We start from the raw sequence: 11,556 nt of genomic DNA on the forward strand, positions 1-11,556 counted from the left end.
GGGAAATGACATATTTCATTGGGAAAAACTGCTGAAAAAGCCCTCTTTAAAGTGTTAAAGAGAGCATGGTGGCTCCATATGATAAGCATTGGACTGCTAACCACAAAGTCCACAGTTCAAGTCCACCAGCAACTCCGTGGGAGAAAGATGAGGTTTTCTGTTCTTGCAAAGATTTTAGAAGCCTTGGAAACTCTGTACAGGCTCACTGTGAGTCAGAAACAACTCCACAACACTTAAGAACAACAATAATAAAGTCAAAGAGGTCACTTTGAGGTCTAAAATGCGCCTAGCCAAAGCCATGGTATTTTCAGTCCCTTCGTACGCATGTAATGAGCTTTTGTGACACTGTGGATTAAGCATTGGACTGCTAACAGCAAGGTTGGCAGTTCAAGCCTTGGGAGAAAGATGTGGCTGTTTGCTCTTGTGCCGTGTAGGGCTGCCAGGAGTTGTAATTCAGCCCCATGGCAGTGGGCTTGGTTTATTAGTTTCATATGCATATCTGGATGTGGCACTGTAGGATAAGCATTGGATCACAAGGTTGGTTTGAATCCCAAGGTCAGTGGCTCAAACTCACCAGCCTCTCCTCAGAAACCTTAAACAGGGATGCTATGAGTCAGAACTGACTCAGTGGTACTTAACAACAGCAACTACAATGCATTTAAAAGCTGGAAAATGAATAAGGAAGACCAAATAAAAATGGATACATTTTAATTATGGTGTTGACAAAGAATATTGACTATACCATGAACTACCAGAGTCCTTGAAGTCTTGGTGTGGTGCTGTAGAATAAGTACTGGACTGCTAACCACAAGGTTGGCAGTTCAAACCCACTAACCACTCCTTGGAAATCCTCTGCAGGGTCACAATAAGTTAGAACTGACTCTAGCACTTAACAACAACCACCAGAATCTTGCTGTCGTTTTTTAGGATAAGCACTGGACTGCTAACCACAAGGTTGTGGTTCATACTTAACCAGCCACTCCTCAGAACACCTATACAGGGTCCCTATGAGTCCGAACCTCCTTGATGGCACCTAACAACAAAGGGAGCATATCTGTTTGAAATAAGTGCAGTCAGAACACTCTTCAGAAGCTAGGATAGTGAGACTTTGTCTAAGGTACTTTAGACAGACAAGTTATCAGGAAGGATCAGTCCTGGGAGAACATTATGTTTGGTAGAGGGTCAGTGAAGAAGAGGAAGACCCTCAAAGAGATGGGTTGACCCGGTGGCTTCAATAGTGGGCTCAAACATAGAAATGACGGTGGGGACGGCAGAGGACCACGCAGTGATACATTCTGTTTTACTGACCTACAATTGTTGTTGTCGGAACCGACTCATAGTGACCCCATGCACAGCAGAACGAAACAATGTTCGATCCTGGGCCAACCTCACTACTGCTGCCACACTTGAGTCCATCAATGATGCCACCTGGCTGATCCATCTCGTTGGGGGTCTTCCTCTTTTTCTCTGACCCTCCACCCTACCCAGCATGACATCCTTCTCCAACGATTGTTTCCTCCGGACAATATGTCCAAAGTAGGAGAGATGAAGCTTAGCCATCCTGGCCTCCAAGGAGCACTCTGGCTGCACTTCTTCCAAAACAGATCTATTGGTTCTTTTGGCAGTCCATGGCACTTTCAGTATTCTCCTCCAACACCACAACTCAAAGGCATCAATTCTTCTACGATCCTCCTTATTCACTGTCCAGCTTTCGCATCCATATGAGGCTATTGAAAACACCATGGCCTGGGTCAGGCGCACCCTAGTCCTCAAGCTGACATCTCTGTTCTTCAACACTTTAAAAAGTTCCTGTGCAGCAGATTTGCCCAGTGCAATACGTCGTCTGATCTCTTGACTGCTACTTCCGCGAGTGTTGATAGTTGATCCAAGAAGAATGAAGTCCTTGACAACTTCAATCTTTTCTCCATTGATAAGAATGTTGTTTATTGGTCCAGTGGTGAGGATTTTTGTTTTCTTGACATTGAGATGTAATCCATATCGAAGGCTGTGCTCTTTAATCTTCATAAGTAAATGTTTCAAGTCCTCTTCACTTTCAGCGATCAAGGTTGTATCATCTGCATATCGCAGGTTGTTAATGAGTCTTCCTCCAATCCTGATGCCACGTTTTTCTTCATAGAACCCAGCTTCTCGTATTATTTGCTCAGCATACAGGTTGAATAAGTATGGTGAAAGAATACAACCCTGTCTCACACCTTTCACAATTTTAAAACATTCAGTGTTTCCATGTTCTGTTCGAACAACTGCTTCTTGGTCTAGGTACAGATTTCTTAGAAGTACAATTAAGTGTTCTGGAATACTCATACTTCTCAATGTTGTCCATAGCTTGTCATGATCCACACAATCGAAAGCCTTTGCGTAGTCAATAAAGCACAGGTAAACATCCTTCTGATATTCTCTGCTTTCAGCCAAGGTCCATCAGACATCAGCAATGACCTACAATACAGCAACCCATATATTACATTTTACACAGGACTGTTTCATGGAGATGTTAGTGAACAATAGCAAATTAAAAACTTAGTCTAATCAAAGTTAGCATACAAGTAACAAGAATTAGTATTAACAATGCTATTTGGAATCACTTCCTTTGATCTTGACCTTGCATTATGATGTCTGCACAGTGATGCTTCTAGGTTCTCCAATTCTAAATAGATTCTGGAATTTAAAGAATTAAACAGTGGTCTCTAAGGCAGGGACAGAGTCCTTCCTCTACAAGCTCTTCTTCTCACTCAACCTTAAATTTGGGTTTCATATAAAAACGACAGACCAGGATCACAAGTATCTACCAGTTTTATCTTTGAAAAATGAACGGGTTTCCACTGAAACGTGGATCACAAAGGGTTATGAACCACAGACGAGCCCAGAGTCGGTGTAGGAACAGAACACATTCTCCGCCTGCACCCTGGGGTGTGCCAGGGCCTTGTGAGGTTGGATAAAACCTCCCATGCACTTGGCTGGATTCCTCTGGAGTCTGGAATGACTCAAGGGCAACTGGTTTGGTTTGTTTTGTTCATTAGGGTCTATGGGACCTCAGGCGAGTGAGTTGTGCACACAGGGAGATCAGAGAGTCCTATTCGCTCTAGGCCTACAAATAAGCGAAGGAACAATGTTTGTAGCCGCCCCCTTCAAGGCTTCCGGGTCCTCCGACTAAAGCAGGGGGTGTTTCCCGCCGAGGGGGTTCCCTCACAGAGTCTAGCCTAGCCAGTACGTGCGATTCCCCGCCCCCGGCCCCGCCTCCTCAGCTGCGGAAGCCCCGCCCCCCGACGGTAACCGGCAGCAACCGGCTGCGGCCAGCGGGGCGGCGCAGCGGCCGGAGGCATGCGGGGCAGGGGCGGGGCCAGGCCAGGCGTTGTGAGAGGCGGAGCCTTGGAAACACCCCCGGCTTTCCAGTCAGTGAGCCCTTCCCTGGAGGAAGAGGACCTAGGCGAGGCCTCGCCCCGAACGCCCGCGTCGCCACCGCAGGGGACCTGGCGCGTCTCCCTAGTGCGGGGCGCTGGGCACGGTCGTCGCCCGCAGAACATGGCGCCGTGGACGTTCTGGCGCTGCTGCCAGCGCACCGTGGGTTGGGTACCGGTGGTCTTCATCACCTTCGTGGTGGTCTGGTCCTACTACGCGTACGTGGTGGAGCTTTGCGTGTGTGAGTACCCGGTGCTGCAGGGAGCTGGGCAAGGCGGGAGAGCAGCGGGGCTGGAGCCAGAGGAACGGAGTTCAGGGACGGCCTGGCCCGGGACGGGGGGACAGGGGGTCGGGGTGACCTGGCCGGAGATAGTGAGAACGGAGGGTCAGGGATCGCCTGCCCAGGATGGTGGAAACGGGGGTCCAATTGCCTGGCCAGGGACAGGGGGAGTGGAGGCTCGGGGGTGATCTGACTGGGGACTGTGGATATGGGGGTTCGGGAACTGTGGGAAGGGTTCGGGAACTGTGGAAGCAGGGTCCGGTTACCTGACTGGGGACAGAGCGGGCGCCGGATGAGCCGGGCGGGGTGGCAAGCTCGGGGAGGAAGCCGGGGCCTCTGCAGTCCAGGTCGCGGACCTGTCCGGCCCCGTCCGGCCCCGCACCCGCCCTCCAGGCCGTGCCTCGGGATTCGGGGTGCGCTGTGAGCCCTGCGGGAGGATCTGCCGAGTGCTCGCTCCCCGGGTGCGTCTGGACCTGAGGCCACGGGGTCGCTCCCTTTGTTGAGCCCGCGCGGCTCGGGGCCTGCGGTGGCGGCGGGGTGACGGCCGCGGCGCCGCCTCCTGGCGCTTTTTCGGGGCCCCGGCTCTCAGCCGAGGGCGCCAGGGAGGGATTTCTGGAGTCTGCGCGGGCAGCGAGTTCCTCGTTCTTGTGTAAAGGAATGTTCAGGAAGGTGTTTGCTGCGAACCCAGGGAAGAGTTGAGCTTCATCGAAGGCTTTTGTTTGTTCTTTTCCACCTCAATTGCTTTTTCTTAGAAGGTGTTTTGGGTTTTTTATGCTTTTGTTTTTTGGGGTTTTTAAAATTAATTTGTGCTCTCTAGATTGTTTTTGGTCGAAACAGCGCGAAAGAAATGCCTGCTAGCAGAAGAGTGGGCAGTGGCCACTGGGGGAAGTGTTCTGTCGTTCCCTCCTCTGCCGAACACTGTTTAGTTTAGTTCTGCCTGCCAGTGATCCTTAGTGGGTACTTAGTGAGTTCTGGGGAGTCCTGGTGTGGCGCTGTTGGTTAATGCGCCAGACTTCAAAGCCAATTGAACTGCAAAGTCAGTGGTTCAAGCTCACCAGCTGCTCCTTGGAAACCATATACACGGTTGCTAAGAGTCGGAATCAACCCAGCAGCACTTAACAACAATGCATGAGTGCCTGCCAGCGATACTTGGATACTTGACCCATTTTAAAGTTTGTTTCTCTCCAGTCTGAATCAGTAACTTACGCAGAATGTTATCTTGAGTTATAGTGGATGGGACGATAGATTGTTGTCAAGTTCTGTCGAGTCAGTTCCGACCCATAGCACCTCTACATAGAGTTTCCGAGGAGCAACTGGTGAGCTTGAACCGCCGACCTTGCAGTTCAAACCGGCTTTGCAGTCCCGCGCATTAACCCACAGTGCCACACCAGGACCCCAGGACGATAGATACAGAGCTTGATGATCTTTTCTTGGCTTTTATGGGAGTTTATATTTCTCACTCGTTCAGATTTGAGGTCCTGTCTTATTGTTGTTATTTCCAATTCTCTGGTAAGTTTGTATTGCCCTATTCTCACTCAGTTTTCAGGACCCGAAAGGAGTCATATTGCAGACACATCACGGATATAAGATCCTGGTTTCCTTCTTTGCTGTTTGAATCACACCACAGCAAAATGGTAGTTTAGGCATCTTCGAGGAACTCAAATTATGCTTCTATTATATAGTGTCTGAGTTTGGGTAACAAAGCTATGACTGACTGAATTAGCAAGACCGGGCTTGTAGGGTGGAGGGGTTAAGGTTTTCCAATAAAATTCTCCTAAGACAGCCCTTAATACCCTCAAAGAATAAGCAGCTAGATTATCTTAATGAAATGAATTTCTACATGCAAAAAAAAAAAAAAAAAGATACAGGTTTCAATATCATGTTTACTCTTGAAGGAAATTGTCGTTAATCAACAGATTGTTTGTGATAAGGAGCCCTGGTAGCACAGTAGTTAAGTGCTCCCCTGCAAATCAAAAGGTTGGTGGTTGGAACCAACCCACTAACTCTGCAAGAGAAAGACCTGAATCTGGCCCTCTAAAATGACAGCCTAGAAAACCGTAAGAGGTAGATCTACTCTGTTACATGGGATCACTTTGAGTTGAAATATATTGGACACCACTTAACGACAACCAAAGATACTGTAGAACTGATATTGCTGCTAACTGAAAGGTTAGAGATTCGAGTCCACCCAGAGCCACCTTGGAGGAAAGGCACCTATTCATAGCGACCCTATGCAGAACAGAACGAAACAGTGTCTGGTCCTGTGCCATCCTCACGGGGGTTGTAGGTTTGAGCCCATTGCAGCCACTGTGTCTCTCTGTCTTGTTGAGGGCCTTCCTATTCTTCGCTGACCCTCTACTTTACAAAGCATGATGTCCGTTTCCAGGAACTGGTCCTTCCAAAGTATATGAGGTGAATTCTCCATCATGCTCACTTCCAAGGAGCACTCTGGCAGGACTTCTTCCAAGACAGATTTGTTTGTTCTTTTGGTAGTCCCTTGGTACTTTCAGTATTTTCCTCCAACATCATAATTCAGAGTCCTCAATTCTTCTATGTTCTTCCTTATCTCATGCATATGAGCACCCTAGTCTTCCAGGTGTTGACATTTTTACTCATTAACTTTAAAAGAGGTCTTGTGCAACCAATTTGCCCATTGCAATACATCTTTTGATTTCTTGGCTGCAGCTTTCAGGAGTGTTGACTGTGAATCCAAGTAAAATGAAGTTTTTGATTATTTCAATCTTTTCTTTTATCATGATGTTGTTTATGATCCCAATTGTGAGGATTTTTGTTTTCTTTACGTTGAGGTGTGATCCACACTGAAGGCTTTGGTTTTCAGCAGTAGTTCAAGTCCTCTTTACTTTGAGCAAGCAAATTTGTGTCATCTGCATATTATATTAACAAGCCTTCCTCCAATCCCAATGCCACGCTGTTCTTCAAAGAATTCAGTTTTTCAGATTATTTGCTCAATATATGGATTGAATAAGTATGGGAAAAAAAAAAATACAGCCCTGGTGCACCCCTTTCCTGAATTTAAACCATCCCCTTGTTCTGGTCTATTGATGACCTCTTGGTCTATCTATAGGTTTCTCATGAACACAATAAAGTCTTCTGGAAATCCCATTCTTCTCAATATTAAACATAATTTGTTGTGATCCACACAGTTGAGTGGCTTTGCATAATAAATAAAACACAAGTAAACATCTTTCTGGTATTCTTTGCTTTCAGCCAAAATCCATCTGATGGCCTTGGTTCCATATCCTCGTCTAAATCCAGCTTGAATTTCTAGCAGCTCCCTGTTGATACAATGCCGCAATGGTTTTTGAATGATTTTCAACAAACTTTTACTTGGTATGATATTAATTGTATTATTCAGTAATTTCCATATTCTGTAGGATTACCTTCTTTGGACTGGGCACAAATATAGATCTCTTCCATTCAGTTGGTTAGGTAGCTGTCTTCCAAATTTCTTGGTGTAGACTAGTGAGTGTTCCAGCACTACATGGATTTGTTGAAACATTTCCATTCATAGTCCACCAATTCCTGGAGTCTTGCTAATGCATTCAATACAACTTAGACTCCTTCCTTCATTACCATTGGTTCTTGATCATGTGCTACCTCATAAAATGGTCACCCAATTCTTTCTGGTACCATACTGTATATTCCTTCCATCTAGTTCCCCCCAGAATCAGCCACTGAAAACTCCGTGGAGAAAGTCCTACTCTGAAACATATGGTGTCGCTAGGAGTCAGTCTACTCCTTAAGTTACATAGCTGCTTTTATCTTATATTGACCTCCCCTCCAGGGTTGTTACCAGGATACTTCATAAAGTTTGTGGAAAAGTGGAATGAAAAAATAATAGAATTTGGGAGAGTAGTTAATCTTACAATCCAGGAACAGAAAACCCTAGGACCATCAAAGGAGAAGAGCATAAATAGAATATGAGACCCTATCCAGAGAAGCAGCGACACCAGAGATGGAGGCAGAGATGAGGACATAGAGAGATAGAGTAGCTGAGGACTGTAGACTCATGGAAAGAGAAAGACTGTGTGTTGGCAGCCAGAGGCAAGCTTGCAGAATGTGCTCTTTGGTTGGTTGTTTAAATGATTCCTGAGTGTTTTTGTGTACATTCAAAAAAAAAAAGAAAAGGAAAGGAGCAAATACTGTTGAATGATTTGAATGATGATGCATAGAGGGAATTGTAATAATTGCAATGGAATGAAATATGATAGGATGAGTGTAAAACTGATGTTCTCCTATGTAAACTATCACTCAATTCACAGTAAAAACTTAAAAAATAATAATAATAGACTTTTTTTCATAAACTTTGAGTCCATTTGTGTTTATTTAGTTTTACTCTCTGACAGCGTTCCATCTACCAGAGGTTGAGGTTTTGGTAAGTTTTACTGCAGTAGATGTTGTTAAGGACCGGCGAGTTGGTTCCAACTTATAGTGACCCTGAATTGGATTTCTAAGGCTGTTATCTTTACGGGATCAAAAAAAACCCAGCTTTCTCCGACGGAGTGGCTGGTGTGCTTGAACCACTGACTTTGTGATTTGTAATCCAGTGCTTATGGTACCAAGTTACCACACTCCCTAATATAATAGATTGTTGTTAAGTGCTGGCAAGTCAGTTCCAACTCATAGTAACCCAGTATAAGGTTTTCAAGGAGCGACTGGAGGGTTTGAACCATCGACCTTGTAGTTAGCAGCCCCATGCTTATCAAACAGCACCATATATGTTCCTCTCATTTGGCATACAAAGAATCTTAGAGCTTCAAGAGATTTTAGAGATGATCTAATTCAATCCCATTGTTTTACTTCCGAAGAAACCGTGTCCCAGGAGAATTACGATTTGCCCAAGGATGGATATGCCTTACCTTTTTCCAATAGAAATATACAGACTACAACTGTAACCCAAGACTAATACTACTTTGTGTCTCCTTTATAACATCTTCAGATTTAGAACAAAGCAAGATAAAAATAACTCAAACCATCTTCATCCAGCCCACTGTCTTGACATAATTGATCTGAAGTGTTTTATTGATCTCAGAAGGACCAACTATTGATTTATTGAATCTTTTCTCTATTTTCTGTTTTTTAATTTCGTTGATTTCTTGCCTGGTTTATATTATTTCCTTGTGTTGACTGTGGCTTAATTTGGCCTTCCTTTTCTAGTTTCTTAATGTAGAAGGTTGAGGTAATTGACTTTAAGTATCCTTCCCCCCTTTTGTAAATTTCTTAATTTTATCCATAAATATAACTTTAACCACATCCCATCAATTTTGATACAATATCATTTTTATTTCATTCAAATGTTTTCTAATTTCTATTCTTAAGCAAAGAGATGAATTCAGATTTCTACGTTCTGTGAAACTGATGACATTCTCCAAGTTGTGAAACCATGCTCACTCTCCTAAATTTTTCCTCCCCCACTGCCATAAACTCACCCTAAGGTTCTTAAGTAATCTTTGGGATTGCTGTTGTCACTTAATGCCTAAGGCACACATTCTTCATTAGTTAAGCTAAACTATGATTTGGTTTTAAGATTTCAGGGGATATTTTTGTATGTTGCTGTTGTTAAGTCCCATTGAGTTAGTTCCAATTCATAGTGACCCTATCTAGGGTTTCCTAGGAGCAGCTGGTGAGTTTGAACCACTGATCTGTTCAAATTGACCTTGCGGTCCAGGGCTCCGTTTAAATATCATCCTGTTGTTGTTAAGTGCCTTGGAGTCGGTTCCAACTCATAGCGACCCTGTATGGGGTTTCCAAGGAGCTTGTGAGCTTGAACTGCCAATTTTGTGGTTCAAACTGACCTTGGCAGTCTAGCGCCTTAACTCACAGCTCCACACCAGAACTCCAAATAGCCTTAGGGCCGCTGCCTTCTCCACTAGAGACTCATTGCTGACTAGTTTGATCAAGTTTTCTAGAGAAGAATCCTGATTAAAAGGAGGGAAATTTCAAATTCTCATAGATTACTGACTTTCTGGTGCCCTGGGGGCAGGACTCTGGTCTCTGAAGAGTCAGCGCTCTCACAGTGTATGGTTGGACTTTGGTTTGATGCTGGATGTCGATAAGAAAATGACAAGAATACTGGAACAGCACACTTTCTCTGTGGAACATGGGTGTCAAGAGCACCAAAAAGAGGTTCCAGGAAGATCTGGAACTTGAGGTTGAAAACACGAGTGCTAGTCTCAGTGCCTAGCCCTCCAGAGAACAGACTGTGTATTGGGCCAGAGCATTCTCTAAAGATTTGCCAAGACTTGTAGAGATTCTTGCTGATAAAACACAAAACAATACATTGGGAAAAGTAGCAATTGAACATGGGGAGTAGTCCTTAGAGAGATGCAGGAAGTTGAAACCAATTTACAAGAAATTGTTTTTTATTCTCTTCATACCACAGCTTATCAGAATACTGCACTTGGACAATTTTGGGACCAACTAAAAATATCAGAGCTATAAATCCTAAGGACTGATCGGACTATGTTGTTGAGTGCCAACAAGTCAGTTCCGACTCATAGCAATCCTACATAGGGTTTCTAAGGAACAACTGGTGGATTTGAACCACCAACCTTGCAGTTAGCAGTTCACTGCTTACCTTACAGCAGTATAATTGTACATTTTAAGGGGCCAAGAATGCTAACTGCTGCTGGGAGATTTTCCCACGATGAACTATGTGAGTTAGGAAACTTTTTATTTTGGTGACTCTCACAGAGGAGAGATACCAGCTCTGTCTCCCTGAAAATTCATTGGAAGTGAGATTCGGGTGAGAGATGACAAGATGCCTCTGGCACACCTTGTGATCCCTGGTGAAGATGTCGGTTGGGCACATCTAGACACAGTCTCCCTCATGGTCACAACACACTGATTGGTAAGTGGGGTTGCTCTTTTGGAGGAGGAATGAACTTAGCATCTGGCCCAGCTCCCGTGTCTGGGCAACCTCAGCCATAGCTTCTGGGCTTTCAGCATTTCCTACACAGAGACAGGGTTGTGGAGACTCTGTCTAATATGTGAACCAGTCAGGATTTCAGACATGCTCCATACTGCACAAAAGTACTGAATGCAACTCTGTATAAGTGTCCTTGAAAGTGAATTTGCAGGAGCCAAGTGTCTTCTCAAAACAAACGTCTTGCAATTTGACGGTTCAGCTCTAATTTGTGAACCTGTTGGAAGGTAGAGGCTATACTATAATACAATTCCCATCTCTGATCTTAAAGAAGATATTGGAGAAGTATGCACCAATACGTTTATGATAGGAGTCCAGCCATTTCTGCTACTGGTTCCAATGAGCAACTACCAGATTTTAACAGGATTGGCAATAAGGTGTGCTGGTAATGTTTTAACCACAAGGTCTGTGGTTCAAGTTCCCTAGTGTTTCCCAGGGAAAGATAAGGCTTTCTGCTCTTGCAAAGATTTAAAGCCTTGGAAACCCTAAACAGGGTTGCTATGAGTCAGAACTGACTTGATGGCACTTATAACAACAATAAGGTTGAGTCAGGCTCTTCTTAATCCTCAAGGTGTAGCATCTTTACTTTTAAGTTTCCTGGTTTGGGGGGATTTTCCTGAGGTCTTTCTGCTACTGATTTCAAAATTTCCTTTAAAGTATATTGTTGTTGTTGTTAAGTGCCATCAAGTTGATTCCAATCCATAGCAACCCTGTATAGGGTTTCCAAGGAGCAGCTGGTGAGCTTGAACCGCTGATCTTGCAGTTCAAGCCGAATTTGCAGTGTAGCGCACTAGCCCGCCGCACTACACCAGGACTTCTTAAAATATATTGTTGCTGTTGTTAAGTGCTGTCAAGTCGATTCCGACCCATAGTGACCCTGTATAGGGTTTCCAAGGAGCAGCTGGTGAGCTTGAAC

General features: G+C 44.6%; 1 protein-coding gene and 1 pseudogene across 2 annotated transcripts in view; both read left to right on the forward strand.

Moving 5' to 3' along the window:
- Positions 1–3,453: 3,453 nt before the first annotated feature.
- Positions 3,454–11,556, forward strand: part of ZDHHC20 (zinc finger, DHHC-type containing 20) — an 80,293-nt gene continuing 72,190 nt past the window's right edge. The window contains exon 1 of one of the 2 annotated variants that reach the window (XM_006831960.1): positions 3,454–3,655. In XM_006831960.1, the coding sequence (XP_006832023.1) occupies positions 3,538–3,655 (118 nt within the window). In that variant the 5' untranslated portion in view covers positions 3,454–3,537. The remainder of the gene's footprint in view (positions 3,656–11,556) is intronic. The other variant, XM_006831959.1, reaches the window with a different exon arrangement.
- Positions 9,715–11,029, forward strand: LOC102836615 (annotated as a pseudogene).

This window comes from Chrysochloris asiatica, unplaced genomic scaffold, assembly GCF_000296735.1.
Source record: "Chrysochloris asiatica unplaced genomic scaffold, ChrAsi1.0 scaffold00005, whole genome shotgun sequence".
NCBI classification, from domain to species: domain Eukaryota; kingdom Metazoa; phylum Chordata; class Mammalia; order Afrosoricida; family Chrysochloridae; genus Chrysochloris; species Chrysochloris asiatica.